At 39.0% G+C, this 16332-nt stretch overlaps 1 protein-coding gene across 4 annotated transcripts in view; it reads left to right on the top strand.

Moving 5' to 3' along the window:
* LOC117422352 (reticulon-1-A) overlaps window positions 1-16332 on the top strand; it is a 41895-nt gene that overhangs the window by 10772 nt on the left and 14791 nt on the right. For 2 of the 4 annotated variants that reach the window (XM_058987965.1, XM_058987964.1), the window contains 2 exons: window positions 8601-9377; window positions 9821-10594. The exons of the other annotated variants lie outside the window; for them this stretch is intronic. In XM_058987965.1, coding sequence (XP_058843948.1) covers window positions 8601-9377; window positions 9821-10594 — 1551 coding nt within the window. The remainder of the gene's footprint in view (window positions 1-8600; window positions 9378-9820; window positions 10595-16332) is intronic. 4 annotated transcript variants of the gene reach the window in all.

Genomic DNA, 16332 nt, shown 5'->3' with positions numbered 1-16332 from the left:
CACTTACAAGTACATGTAAGGCTCACAGGAAAATCTGGAATGGCTAAAACTGCCTTGCAATTGGAGTTGCATTATTTCATTGTGATTATGTGATTTCATTCCACTCATAGCAGCATGGCACAGTGACATAATTTTTTGGTATAATTGTGTCCATCACGTAATAACGTACTGTACACAATACATTCTTCCAGATTCAGATACTCCAAAATGTGCTTTTCATCATAATTGGATAATATTCTCCAGATATATAAAAACACCTAAGTGGGACATAAGACAGACAGTTGGACAGAGATATGGCACTTTGACATATACCTGAGATTGTGATCCATTCAATAACTTGTGCTAAAGAAGGTTCTTAGAATGTTTAATCACAAAAGGACAAGCGGTTCCCTAGAAATATGCGATAGTCTCTAGTATGTGATATATGTACATGCACCTGTCTCTTCTATAGTACATGTACCTTCACACACCACAAAAATAACAAGCAGACAGTTCTCTGGGAGTAAAAAGAAACAAAGGATACTGTCTCTCCGTGTTCACTGGTAATGAATAACAAACTCAGAAATATTAAAATAATGAAAAGCTACACCATTTTTAAGCAATCCCCATTCTTAACCTCCATACTAATATTATAAAGGTCAGTCTAAAGGTTAATTTTGATCTCATTAAAGAACTGAGCTTGGTTTTGTTGGTGTATTTAGTACAAGAGAGGTTGTAGTTTGAGGCTGATCAAAGGCTAGTTGCTAGGCAGAGCTTTTCCCACATTGATCATCCGGCCGGGGCCTTAATCTTGTGGGAGCTGTCAGTTGTCATGTCCATTAGATGTCAGACATTTTGTCTGGTGAATCCATGTGTTTGTTATCCTGATACCCAGGATTCCTACAGGAATAAAAGTGACACTGATAGTTGGATGTACTTTTATGAGCTACAGTTTTTAAGCAGAAGCTTCTGGAAGTAAATGCTCTTTTTCCCAAGTAACAGGATTAAATGTGTTCTGTGACATCATTCAGTCAGGCATTCGACTTTTGTTTAGTCTTTCTCTGTCTACTCTTGTTGTCCCGCAATTAATGTTAAGGCTTCTTTAGTTTCTCAGCTGTCAAGTGTGTGATTGCTGATCTTTAAGGGCAAACCTTTTGCATTGCATTTGTGGTTAAAAATGATTTGTAATTGAGGGGGCTTGGTTTCTTAGAGGGTTGTCAGTACTTTAGTAGTCATATCAACCACGCCAGATTTTACTGTAATTTGCAGTGTATAACGTGCACCTGTTTACAAATGTTAGGACAATTTCACCGTGGTATGTACTGGTTGCACATTTTATGCATAGGTAATGGAAAGTTGCAAACTTTTGCATTTGGGAAAACACAGTGTGAAACAGTTATGAAAGCTAATCAAGATAATCAAACATCACCTTATATGCTGAATTATATTAGAGGCTTTTAACTCTTCTAAGTTTTTAACTTTCAACAGTGTTTCCTCTTATAAAAGTTTACCATAGTAAAAGCATAGCAAAGCATAATAAAGCATAGTGAAAGCATGGGAAAGAATGTCAAGAACAGTGAGGCATGGTAAACATATAGTTAATGCATGGTATTACCATGGAAAAAGCGTGGAAAAAATGCAGAAATACCGTGCAAAAATATCATGGCAAACTCCTACTGGGGTAAGTAACTTAAACGCTTTACTCCATTTTACAGGGCTTGATTTTTTTTTTCTCAAGCCAGATAAAGTAGGAATGTAGGGTAAGAAAAAATCTGCTAAAAAATCAACAAATCAACCATCAAACTGTCTCCCAAACGGTTTTCTGGTTTAGATTAAGTAATTCCTGTGCTATTAGAGAAGGGTTATAACAGACCACTAAGCACCTTCTGTTCTTGAAGGTTTCCTGCAAAAGGACACACCTCTATGACCAGTTAGACATTCCCCTTAGATAATGCCCCCAGGGATGTTTTGTTTTTGTTCACAAAACTTCAATTTCTAATTGATTTACTGTGTATTACATTTGACATTCCTTAAAGACCTTTTACATATATGTTAAAATATATTAACATTTAAATAGATATTTCTGAAGGAAAGAAGCAAACAGTCCAGCAAAATAACAAGATCCCTCTTTTCTGTCAACTTGATTTCTTTTTCCCACTTCTTTCTCTCTCACCTATGGTTATTTTTCTCTCTGAACGTAACCTGCAGACTGACATACCTTGTTTATTTTTTAATCATGTCTGTTTACTTCCATATACAGTCTTACTTTGACTGTATCACTGGAATTCGTTTTCTCACTTGTTGTATTGTATAAGCTTGTGTACTTGAAAACAAATGAACACCTACAGTATTTATGCTAAGGGACAGACTGAGATAGACATGAATGACTCACATCGTAGGGACAGCTACCCTACAGTAGTAGCAATGTTCTTTCACACACACAAATATCAATTCTAAGTAGTAAAACTTGTAGAAATTTTATTTTATATAATTGTGTATGTGTGTGTGTGTGTGTGTGTTTGTGTGATGGAAAGGTAACCAGACAAACTAATGCCCGGCATAATTCAGAATATGCGCGACAACACGTGAATTCATTTCTATTGTTAAATGTGTTTATCTACATGGCAACGCATGAAGCTCTCCTCACGATGTTTAGAGTCGTTCTTAGTAAGCAGACACAGACATTTAAATATCCCCTCCCCTAAATGACTATGAGTTGAGTAATCTGCATCGGTACGGACCCTTTTCCCCTAAATCAGAACTGCATAGCAACTCATTTCCTGAAAAGTACGGCAAACACGTCGTGATCACATTGCTGGGCTGTGTTTGCACCCCAAAGGAGCTGATCAGACATGCGTCTTATTGAAGCTGTTACTGCAGTGGGCTTCATATAATGAGTCAGAAAGGGTTTAATGTTCAGCACTGCAGGATCGCTGATGTTACATAAGCTTTCTCTTTGAAGGAAAAGCAGAAGCTAATGCCATCCTTGCAGTACTCAGTGTGTTCATTCCTCAATGTGCTTGAAGGGAAGGTACATTTCCCATGAAAAGTTATTGCATTATTAAAATTATAAAGTAAAGTGCAGGGCTGTCAGAAAAAAATGAGAGTATGCATGTATGTTTGTGTGTGGGGGGGAGTGGGGATGATGAAAGGTGAGATGCTATGTGTGTGTGTGTGTGTGTGTGTTGGAGTGGGGATGATGAAAGGTGAGATACTATGCTTTCCTGTTTGGTATTCTAGCAACACACAGACCTTTTGTTAAATGTTATGCTTTAGAGAAATTCTGTATAAATATGTCTCCTGTATTTCCCTTTCTTTTAAGGTTTATTCATGGTTTTATGGCATATGAATGCGGCATCGTGTTATTACAGAGAACTATAGTTACTGTGTTTGGTTTTACAGTAAGTACAATATACAATATTTTCATATCTAAATATTTTTGGCCTTATTTGAAAGCATACACCTTCTGTTTTCTTGAAATTGATTATAATTCCTTTTGTCTCTGAAAAATGTCATTATTTGTGATAGTAATTGTAGACATAGTCTAGTCTTGCAGTTTCGTTGATTTAGATTTTTTCCCTTGACTCCTTTTTTAACTCACTCCAGCCTATCCAGGTCATTGAAAGGGAAATCACTCTTTATTGCACCTCCAGTACAGTAAATGAAAGCTCTATGGGGATTGGGGTTGTTGTAGGGAAATACCGTAGACTAAGTTCTTATCAACATGTGTTTCCTGTCCTGGTTCTATTACTAACAATACTGCTGTAAATACGCAGAATGCAGATGCTTACAGTAGCTGGAAAGTAAACAGTGGAAAACTAGGATGGATTGCTTCGTCTGGCAGTTCGGATCAGACGTCACAGCTGACTTCATTGAGAAACTTTTCTCCTCTTGTAAAATACAGTTTAATTGGAAAAAATCTTCTATTTGGAATCCCTTAGCCTCATTGAAAAACATCTGATAGTAAAATTGTACCAGCAGCAGAAATGGTAAAAAATAATCTCTATCTAAATTGATTTTAAGGCAAAGGATATACTTAATTTCACAATGAAAATGGGGAAGTCAGATCCCAGCTATATGCATTAGTTTATGTGTTACATATATGTATTAGTTAGATTGCAGTGTGCTGTGGATGTGGGTGCATTTCAGCTGCAGTCTAACTACTTTGAGACCATTGTAATAAACTGGTTAAACTGGGAAAAAACTGAATTCACTATCAAAGTAAAGTCCACCCCCATTCTTAAGCTGTGGCTTTGACTTTGCTTTTTCACTGTCTCCAGAACTAAAGATTTGTTTCTCATAATTTACATTGAATTATAACTAAAGACTTGATTGCCTTGACAGTACAGAGAGATACAATAAGAACTTTCTTTTACACTTAGCCTCTTAATTGGAATGTCTCAAAGAAATCGATGAGAGGTCCTGCAGAGTCTCATTCACTACACATTGAAACCTGTGTGTAATTCACTTGAATGTGATTTTACAGTTCTATATATAATTTAATGAATGCACAGTCCGTGGGCGTGCAACTGTCACTGGCTCACCGGTTTATTTGTGAGATCTTTTTCCTCATGCTGATTATACAATTTGTGTGAACTCTATGGAGTTCAAGAAGTTGTTTTGCCAAAACTTTGAAGAAAAAAAGCATTATACAATAGGTACATAGATAGGAAACTTAACGTGGTTCAATTATGCATGCAGTGACTGAAGGGGATGTAAAAGTAACACCCCTTATGGTGCAGTATGTACTCAGGTATCAAAGCAGCCATGTCCTGTTGTGTGCACCGTTCCTCTGCCCTATCAGCCCTGGTAATTCCAGTACAGTGTAATACACCGTTCCTCTGCCCTATCAGCCCTGGTAATTCCAGTACAGTGTAATGCACTGTTCCTCTGCCCTATCAGCCCTGGTAATTCCAGTACAGTGTAATACACCGTTCCTCTGCCCTATAAGCCCTGGTAATTCCAGTACAGTGTAACACACCATTCCTCTGCCCTATCAGCCCTGGTAATTCCAGTACAGTGTAACACACCATTCCTCTGCCCTATCAGCCCTGGTAATTCCAGTACAGTGTAATACACTAAATTACTTGTTTACAGATGCAGGGGCTTTTAATTGTTTGTTTATTGGGAATGTTGTATAACAGTTTTTTTTTTGTATCTACACTAAAATGATTTTCCAAACACCCCTTGGTACCAATTAGTTTTCCTGTACCACAAGAAAGGGGCAGTGTCGTTGTTTCTGTATCTTAAAGCATCTCTTGCGAAAGAGGAGGCTCATTAACACTGAGACATGTACAGTAGTCTATAATGGGATTCTCCATTTTGGGGATGCTGTGAAAGCTCCTGAAAAATTCAAAGACAAGAAGCAAAGCCAAAGGAAGTCTCTAGGTAGCTGGGGAAAAAAACCATGGCATGCTCCGACACTGCTTTTTGCTCAGGAGTCTGTCGGAGGAGTAATGTGTCTGATGACAGTGAGGATCATGAGGAATAATGAGCCTTTTCAGGTCATTTTCAATCTCCCGTGCCTACCTGATACCCCATTATAATTCATCAAGTCAACAAGGATATAATGGTACAGTGTAACATGGGGAGGGGTGCACTCCTCTGTGGCACATCTGTTCTCTAAGTGATCATCAAGTGGACCCCGAGCACCGGTTATTTGAGCCATCAGTATGCATAAATAATAAAATATAAAGTAGTAGGCGATCTTGTACAATGCAGTCCCATTAGGATTCTATAGTTAGCTGCCCAAAGTAATAGACACGAACAATCCGTGGCATATAGGAGCTACATGTATAGCCCAGCTGTATACATCAGTCGTTACATATTTAAAAAGTACAAGTCCTCAGAATACAGTATACAGGGGTTTTAGTATCATTGAATCATCTGCAGCTGTAATTTTGTATTAAACAAAACACGATTTGGTATGAACCATGATGTGATGCTCTTTAAGACATGCTTGTTTCTAAATATGAAAAGGATTATCTCTGCAGTCTTTTCTGCTATAGTAGGGTAAAAATAGAATCCCCGTGATACCCAGTGAAAACGATATCTAGGACATCTGATACAGTGCAGAGCCAGCTCATTTTGTTGCTTCCACTGCTGTGTGGAACAAAAAGAAATACAAAGTGCTTTTGGCAATACCTGCAAACATATTAAATTACTGGTTTTGATACAATTATGTGCTGATGTAACAGACACAGGAGAAACGAGAGAACATTTGCAAGGCTAAAGCATTTTAATGTATTCATTTATTTATTTTTTTAACCATCAGCTTGCATGCATGTAAAGATTTAAGACGAGCCCCCAAGTGGGCTGACCTAAATTGCTAATACATCTCCGAACCAGCTCTCTCCCATTCTAGCACTGTGAGTAATAGGGATTTTCAAGTCTTACAGTCACTTGATACATTTACAAAAAAGGAAAAAAAAAACATGTTATTTTCCGAGAATAAACTATAAAAAGTTTACCGTGGTAAATTTGCACGGTCATCCTGAGCACACTTGCTTGCTGACGTTGTGCTGTGTTGTGCTAAGTCAGTCTGTTGTTGTCCCTGTTTGTTTTTTAATCAGCATTGCTGTTCAATTAGGAGGTGTCTCTTGATTACCGTGTTGGCACAGCAATCTGTTATCAACTGCGATGGCTGAACTCCCAAGCACAGGCTATCCGAAGAAAAAAGAAACAACATTGCTTGATATTTAGAATTAGGGATTTAGTGAGTTTCCAAATTCAATTTTAAAGTACCTGTGTGTCGTAGTGAAAGGATACTTCTATCTTCTACATTTACAGAATATTAAATGTCTTACCTTCTCAATTAGTCTCAAGTTTTATTTAGGGTTACTAACCAAGCGACTCCTAAAAGAGTAAAAGCATACATACATACACACACAGCTGTAGCTTACAAAGTTAAATAAAAGGTGCATTGAGGTTAAAGGGACTATCACTGAATTTTTGAAAGATGGATTGCTAGCAATATTTGTTTCCTGAGGAGGAAGGGAATTCCTGACCAAAGGAGGCTGAAAAGACTAAGGACGTTCTAACCTAATTGGATCTCATTTTAAGCACGCTCTGGCAGCTTAGAAACACATCCTGTAGTCATTGCACGGCAATAAGAAGCGTGGCAGGCAGGGGACTGTTCAGCCCTTAAGAGCACCAAAGTCTATTTTTAGCTACTTTATTTGCCTTCCTTAAAGCAGTACGGTAAAGCATTGTGCAGTGGTGTGGGCTAGCGCTGCAGAGTGAAATACTGTGTGCATTTCAGAATGCAATACATTCTATTTCAATTAATATTTCGGATAAACTGGAAACATTCAAACAGTGGCATCATCCTAATGTACACAAATTACAAATACTGGTATTGTGTATATTTATAATACATGCAGTATATTATCTATTGAATAAGAAATGAGGTTCTTGACGGTTGAATATTTAAATCCTGTAATTAAATGGAACATTCTGAATAGGTTTGATATTTGGGCACATTGTGTTTACTACATCATGTATGGGAAGTTTTATTATTTTCCTGCTGGTTTTAGCAGTAATTCAGATAATCTCCAGAGCTCTCTGTTATAGCACTTAATGTTGTCTTAATGGAAATGATCCCCATTATGGGTTATTGTGCAGCAAGGCTCTGTGATTGTATTCCAGTCCATGTTTCACCCAGAAAACCTATAAAGGAAAAACAAAAAGCTGTATTTATTTGTCAAATTCCTTCCAAGGTCTTCATTAGTTGTTTTAGTTAATAAAAAGTCAAATTAGCAATGTCTGTTATCTATAAAGATATATTAGAGGTTACTTTTATAGGTGAAAATAGCGTCAAATTCCATTATATATGTTGGTTTACATTGTTTACACTGATTATGAAAGGACCTAGGAGACATTATATATATATATATATATATATATATATATATATATATATATATAAAACCCTAATAAGATATAAGGACTTGGATTTTGAACTTTGATATATGTATTTTATAAGCTTTATCTTAAAAGTACTGCTTTGAACACCTGAAAATAAACCACATACATGCCAATGGTATCACTGTATTCAGTGTAGCTTTTATTTAAAGTGTACTAATCTCATTCTCTTTCAATAATGTGTTTTTTTTCTTATTGTGTCTTTCTACTGCTGGCACCATTATATCTTCCATTGTCTTTTTTTGCAGTTTGCTTGTTGCTGTTTCATTTTACATACTTTATGCCATGAGTTCTCATATTTTGCATCTGCATGGTCTTGTTTGACTTACAGCTTACAGCTTGTTTGACTTTTTGGCATGATGTAGCTGATTTATATAACCTATCTGTCTAAAAATACTAATATACCACTTTGCATTGACTTCTGTGTTCCATATAAGTCATTCTTTCTTCAGACAATTTTACAGGTAGATCTGTGAGGGGGAAAAAATGCTACTCTGACTTTTGACTTTTCACTTCTGACTTTTCTTACACAAGCGCAACATCATCCAACCAGCTTGGTTTCATCCGTCCATCACAAATTGCCTGCATCATTTGTATTTCTTGGGATCTGCCGTGGGTTCAGGATGTTCATGCTGAAATCTGGTGTCAACCTCAGAGCTACTAACTTCTCCTTCATGCCTTGTTGTATTTCCTTTTAGAAGATCCAGAGGACTTGTACTCTGATGGCCTCGACCCACTGGCCTCCAGAAAATCAACCGGGGACGACGGGGCTCTTTATACTTCACTGCTTTCCAACCAGAGCTACTCATCCCAGCAGGAAACCTCCTACTTCACAGGAGATGTGAAAAGGGAGCACACGCCCGAATTTAAACCCTCCCGGGACAGGATCCCGAGCTTTGAATCCCACACCATGTTTAGTTCAGACTCGGGAATCGAGATGACCCCCGGGGAATCTGTTGATGTTGCCAAAAAACTCATGGAGTCGGAAAAAATGGAGGCTTACAACTACATTGACATCAGCTCCTCCGAAGACGTGCGGCCGCAGCAGCAGCAGCAGGAGGAAGAGGAGGAGGAAGAGGAGGAGGAGGAGGAGGCAAAGGTTAACTGGACAATCAAAACTGGTGGAGTGAAAACCGCTCCCCAAATGTTGACTAATTTAGGGGATTATTCTGAGAAAAAGTCATCCGAGGTGGTTGAGACACTGGGGGCGGCTTTAGAAATGCACTCGTGCCCCTACGTGGAAGAACCGTCTGATGAAGAGCTTTCCGATTATCAGTCTTTTGGGATCATGGGCACACCCCAGAAAGCCAGCTCTGTGAAAATCACACTCACAGAGATAGACCCCGCAGTGGAACCCAAGGTTAAGGTGTCAGAAAGAGACAGCATCCTGAGTCTTGGGCTGGAAGCAGTGCCAACTATCACGCTGTCGGAGCCAGAAGATGACAGCCCAGGGTCCTCAACCCCCCCATATACAGGTAACACTTTCTTACTGAATTTTTCTTTTTCAATCAAGATATAGACCATTGCTTAACATGTTGTATTTAGCCTGATTAGACCCTTACATTGTTGATCCTAATGTGAATGAGGTTTAGCAGTTATACTGATAAGAGTTAAAAAAACAAAATACTTTGAGTTTGTTAAATAGGGGACGAAAAAAGCAGGAGATACTTGCACACCGAAGAATTTCAGAAAGATTCTTGTTTTAATAATAGGTCTGCTGCATAACAAAACCCTTTATCTTTTAATCACCGCTGCAAAAGAAAAGGGTTAATTGGTAGGCAGTCAAAAGCAGTCATCGTGGCTTGTTCCTGGAGACGTCCATGGTGAAAGGGAGATGGGTGGGGAGCAGCAGCAGGCCGGTGAGGGTTGTCTCTAACAAGCATTGTGCTCTCTTCATCTGTCTCCTTTGTTGTTTCAGAAGAGTCAGACTCTCCGAGCGAGTTTGCATTCCACATGGGGGAGAGCAAGCAGCCTGGGTGTCCTGTGACGGGTCAGGAGGCTCCTCCAGCCCAGAGGCCTCCCAGTCCCACCAGAGGGAAACACACAGCTTCCCCCAAACTTCCAGCCTTGTCATCGTTCCCGTCGTCACAGGACCAGGAGGGGAGCAGCGCAGAGTCTGGGGATTCAGAGATAGAGCTGGTGTCGGAGGAACCACTGGCTGCAGAAGAGCTGGGGAGATCCAACTACATGACATTTGGTCAGGTTGGCGGACCCCCCCCATCTCCCGCGTCACCTTCCATCCAGTACAGCATCCTTCGGGAGGAGCGAGAGGCGGAGCTTGACAGCGAGCTCATCATCGAGTCGTGCGACGCTTCGTCCGCCTCCGAGGAAAGCCCTAAGAGAGAACAAGACTCCCCAGTGATGAAACCCCTTGCTGGGGACAGTAAGCTCGGTGAATGTCTGCCGGCGAGCCACCCGATAGCAACAGAGTTTCAGCCGGCCACTTTGAAAGAGAAACAAGCCAGCGAAAAGATGAAGAATTTAATAAACTCAGAGGACAGCGCAGCCAAGTCAAAGCACAGTTTCATCACCTCAGAGGTGAGGGTCGAGCATCCGTCCCCAGAGGAGAAGGTGTCAAGGAAAGCGTCCCAAACCAAACCTGCCGCGGCAGAAGCGGCCTGCAAAAAGGAGTCTGGAGCTGAAAAAACTGTTTCCTCCACTGCCTCCCCGGAGTTGTTTGATTGGCAGAAAGGTAAAATAAATAAAGCATTGCTTTCACTTGTTCACTGGATTCATTTCAAGATACTCTTCATCCATCTGCCATAGGTTTTTTTTGTTTTTTTTAACCTTTTTTTGTGCTCCTGTCTGCCAACCCATTCATTGCCACGGCAACTCTTTGTCACTTTTTCTTTTCTGTCCTTGGCATTTGCTTTTATAAACTTGTATCTTCATCTAAAACAGTGATTCCATTTTATTTTTCAGTTTTTGTGTTCATATTTTCAAACTGGATTAGCATACATTAACAACAACACTGCATGTAATACTTTTACAATGACTCAAAATTACACTGTGAAGCTATTTTGTTATTGATTGCATTTACTGTACTTCTACACTGTGGTGTTATGCAAAGCATGCTGCATGCACCCGCATTATCGCTATTTTAATATCACCTCCGATCTGAGTAGGTGTCTGGTAATTCAAAATGTTCATTGCTTTCATTTTTCTGAAAGGGCATTGATCAAAACACGCTATACAGTGCTGCTGATCTTAGTGTTGCAAACTTTCATGTTAATGCTACATGGGTATATGTGTAATGTTTATACAGAACCATCACTGGAGTGTTTTTTTGGCAATCAGGACTATAAACTGACACAGACATTTGGGGGGCTTTCCAGTTTATTTCTTACAGTTCATCATCTGCCTCTCTTAGACCTTCATGTCAATAAATCAGCCAACGTGTTGCGCATGCAGTATGGGTAAGGGATAGTCAACAGGGTTTTACATTTTAACTGTTCTATTCATATACGAATACCGAGATACAGTTTGTAAGAAAGCGGATTTAAGCTTGAGTGGCAGATTTATAAATGTACAGTTTTATGCTATGCCTGTTTTCAAAGTGTAGCCCAACTTCTGGGTCATTCGGAAAGCTGTTAAGATGCTATGCATTGAGAAATCACACATTAAAAGGGGATAAGCCATGATGGGCTGAATTCCCTTTTCTAATTACAATATTTCTTATGATTTTTATGTTCATGTTTGTGGATGTATTACTCAGATTGGGTCAGGTGCTATGCAAAGCACCTCATAACCTAACCACACCACTTAGAACTACTCTGTCATGGGCCTGTCAAGCCAAGTTCAGTGAGCTTTTAGCTAGGAAAGGGTTTTTGGAAAATACAAATGAATGGAATGAACAGAGCGCATGTTGATTATTTTTTATTTTGATTCATAATTACAGGTGTGTTCACCTAATCATAATTGCTCTACATTTGCATAATTTATTGATTATATATTTTCCTACAAGAGCTTTTTTTCCTTTGCATTAAATACATTAATTTGGCCCTATGTGAAGTTAGTTAAAACCTTAGAATTCATGTCACTTGGATTTGATTTGTAAGCTGCATTCTAAGCCTCTCAATGTGAAAGAGTGAATTAGTCCACTGTGCCACCTAGCCACCTAGGAAGGCTTTATATAGGAAAGCGGCACAAGGAAATGCAAGTCCTGTACAAAACCCATTAGCTGATCTGCTAAGTGATAAGGTGCATTTGGGAATATCCCAGAATACCAGTTGCATTATGTAGGTTTTGGGTACCAGCCATCATAAACATTTTTGTTGCTTTCAGCAAATCAATCCCTGGGATGCATTCATCTGAGTTCCATCTAGTGGTCATAGCAGGCTTCTCAATGAACCCTTTCCTTCATAAAACAGAATAGAAAATGATAGCTGAGTAACAACATAGAGACACACCAGTGAATGTCTTTGAAGGCTGCTTTAAGAGTCATTAAGACAGGGTGATGCAAACTGTACTCTACTGTTGTCAAAACAAATCTTGTCCATTGCTGGTAAAGTAGCAAGTTTTAGAAGCTTTTGTGCATTTCTGCAATGGAGGTTTTTTATATTTTATACGGTCAGCTCAAGTGATCATTCGAGCTGATGATATATTTCTTTGATGTCAGACATGATCAGATCCAAACCAAACTGGGAACAAAAAGCCACGATTTCCAGCAGATTTTTCAAAAAGACCGCCGCTGACCGTTGTTTTGGGGTAAACAAGTTAGGCTCCGTACCAGGACCCTTTACTTATGGACCAATATATTTGGCTGTACATAGAACTGGCCATCTATTGTCGTTATAAAGCATGAAGAATAATCTACTGCTGTATTTCATAACTTCCCTAATTGCTTGTTTAGTGCTTATTCTTGTCACAAAAAAAACTGATTTGTAGTTTTTTCTCCTCCTCAAAACATCCCCAGGGACAGATCCAGCAAAGACAGCTCCACATGCTTTCTTTTACCTACAAGATTCTGTTTTTCAAACTGACAAGCAGGGCTTCAACTAAGTTTAGTGAATATTTAGTGTACAAACAGCACCTTTTTATCTTCTATTTTTTTGTACCGACTTCCATAATCCTCTGGCAAGATTTTATTAAACCCTTCACAGATCTTTCACATGGTAAAGTACTTCTACATGCCATTGGTAGCACAGCTATTGGGGTTTGAAACAGGTCAGCATAGTATCTCAGCCAATGGAATAATGTCTGCACACCCACTCAAGTCTTCTGCCTTCCCAAGTGTGCCTCGCCTTGTGGAAGAGCCCTTGTGAGGGAGGGGTTAAGGGAGTAGAAGTAGCTGAGCAAACAGCACTCTTTATTGGCTCAGTCACTGGAGTGCCCTCTGCAGAAGAACACCTAAACTCAAGCCTACCTTTCAATCCCTAGGTAGAAACATTCATGACAGTTTTTACTAGATTGTTTTTGCTCGAACTTCTTATGCTGGCTCCCACAACAGCCAACAGCTCTTTCATTTTATGTGATCCATATTGTAATCGATTGTGTCTGAATGAATAGAGCTTTTTTTATGTTCAGTATTATGTTCGTGTCGTCCCGGATACTAGCCCTCCGCACAAAGTCTCTTGGATATGAGTCTCGCAAATTGCAGCTGAAACTCTACTCCCTCTTGTGGATCACTGTGAATACTGCCAAAGAAAAAAAAAGACTGAATAATTTAGATTCAAAAATCACTTTGTTCAAGAGTCCATCCATTTTATTCCAAGCGGACTCGAAATAAAAAGGATTGTTTGACATTCCAAATACATAGAAAATGAAATACACACTTTGTATTGAAGACATATTTATAAACACTTTATAACATTCAACAACATGCAAAACAACACACAGGACACTGACAAAGTCAAAAACGTTTGTCTAAGTATCTTTTTAGTACTACAGTATGTCTTATGAGTGAGTCTATGCCAGGCAGGCAGTTTATACGCATACAAATGTTGTATAAGCTGTAGAAGTTACTCAGCTTTACCCTGTAAAGCTACCTATCATGTGTTGTACGCAGACACATTCCCAGGATACACTGCCATCATGTGGTGACTTTGCATGATTGCAGTCTCTAATTCTCTTGGAAATGGAGGCTTAAAAAACGTATTTAGGGAAATATTTATGTTTATTGATTGGTTTAAATACGTATTTAATTTTGTATGTCAGTATACAGAGAAATGAATTGTGACTAAAAAAAAATAATTCCAACTACACCAATAAAAGCTGTAGAAATGCTTGTCTCTGCACATATCTCTGTTGACTTTAATGAGAAACCTAATTCCTTTCAAGCAAATCTACACAGAATCTACACAAGGAAACAGGATTATATAAACTTGGTTGGTTGTTATAATCTACCAAGGAGAACTTTGCAGTTTAAAAGATAAAGGTACTGACTACAGTCACTGTATTATTCTCTAGCATGTTTAGAACTGCACTATTCAAAGAGAACAACAAATGCTGTCGCCTCTTTTGAAAGACTTGCTGCCAGCGTCAACACAGAAAAACATGAATTATTCAAAATGATTACAGTCTTAGCTGAAAACTGTTCCAAGTCATTGTTATTCTGTGATGTTTTATTAGTTTTTTGTTTTATTTTGAAAAGACTACATGTCAAAAGTACATTACGTATGGCAAACTAAATATGTGGATTACAAAAGCAAAATGATTTTATACACCTATTTTATATCTTTGTTGGAATTATGGATACTATATGATAAAGCTCCTGCCTGGATAATCACATTGAAGTCCTTTGTTGTGTGACACTAGAGGTGCCTATATATACATAAACTTTGCATGGATTTGTACTATAAATTACACTAATTCATGCTAATACAGAATGACAATACCAAGATCTTAAGGCCAGTTCCATTATAATGTTTTATCGAGTTACTAATACTGCTGTCATGTTGCTACAGCAAACAATAAATAAAGGCTGTATCATTTTGGTGAACGCTGTTACTGGATATTGCATTCAGGTAGTATTACGTGATGTGTCCAGATTATTGTAACAGATCAAACTAAATAAATACCCGACTGCTTTCCTGTGTCATTACCCAGCAGTCAAAGAAAACACACTTGTGTGGCGGGCGGTGTCACCCAGTGATTATTGTGATAGAGATCCGAAGGGCAGTCACATGGGGCATTTCCGAGACGGTAACCATTGTAGGCAAGGATTGTTGAGGTATTGAGACAGAAAGCTGCGAGGAAAGCGTCTGGTGGTGTGGCTGATCGGGAGGTGTCTGGTGGTAGTGTAAATATGTGAAAACCCCCACAGGCAGCCATCAGGTAATGTTTATTAGAAGAGACAGCACTGTGGTCATCGCTGTGTGTGACTGCCAGGATGAGGGCAGTGACACGTGGTTGGATGACAGATTGTACTAGAGTACAAAACCTTAAACCAGAGCCCCTTTAAAACATAGTAATTACAGTATTTGGCCACCAGGTGGACAAATATATACATTTTTGCACACTCCTTGTCAAGCTAATACTGGGGTTGTTCACTGTTATTGTGTTGTATATTGTTATTGCAAATGTATGCGTTTGTGTTTCTGTAAAATTACAGCCTCCAAGAACAACAGCATTTCTGTTTCTCCAGGTATGAAACCTAAATAACTGTACAGCACACACACACACACACACACACTCACACTGACACACACACACACACACACAGACACACACTGACACACACACACACACACACACACACACATATATATATATATATTCATACATAATGATATACATAATGATAACTGCCTTTATTACAGTGTGTGGCTGCAAAATAAAATGATATTTGCAAGTAAAGTCTCCCAAGAGCCAACATGTTCTGTTAAACCTTGTATCTTGTTTGTATTGTTTGTATGGCAAGTTTCACACAAATTGAATGCTGAAAAATCTGTAGATGTGCACAAAAGCTTGTACTTTTGAACACTGTGTATGAGTTACATATTTCTGTATATTCTAGGTATAGTGAAATATGCTAAATGCATCTGCAGTGTGATCTCCAGACTTCGGTTGTGACAGTGAGTAGAAAGCTTCACGAGTGTTTTGTCCTCCCTTTTGTCCTTGTGTTATTGTGAGGCGTGGCAAAGTGAATGTGGGTGTCCTGATTCTCCTCCTAGTTCAAAGAGAGCCCTTCCTTCATAACTGCGTCTCTGTTTGGATGAGACAGCACCACCACAGCCCGCTGGTACTTGATTAATGGCTTCCCCTGACAAGGACCTTGGGAAGATCCCAGGAGGAGCTGTCCTGTTTACTGCCTGTTTTTATTTTCTTGTGCATGAGGGATCACTAACAGCTGGCAGATCATTTTAGATACTTTACAAGTCTAGTTTTGGTTAAACCAAGCTAAGCTTAAGTAAAATGCGAGGGGATCTCTGTAGAATTTACACACATTAGCCTACTGAATTAATCCCAGCATTGAATTGAATGGCTTGC

This window comes from Acipenser ruthenus, chromosome 15 (assembly GCF_902713425.1).
Source record: "Acipenser ruthenus chromosome 15, fAciRut3.2 maternal haplotype, whole genome shotgun sequence".
NCBI lineage: Eukaryota > Metazoa > Chordata > Actinopteri > Acipenseriformes > Acipenseridae > Acipenser > Acipenser ruthenus.
The sequence above is the reverse complement of the archived record's forward strand: the minus strand, read 5'-3'. Positions and strand labels throughout refer to the sequence as shown.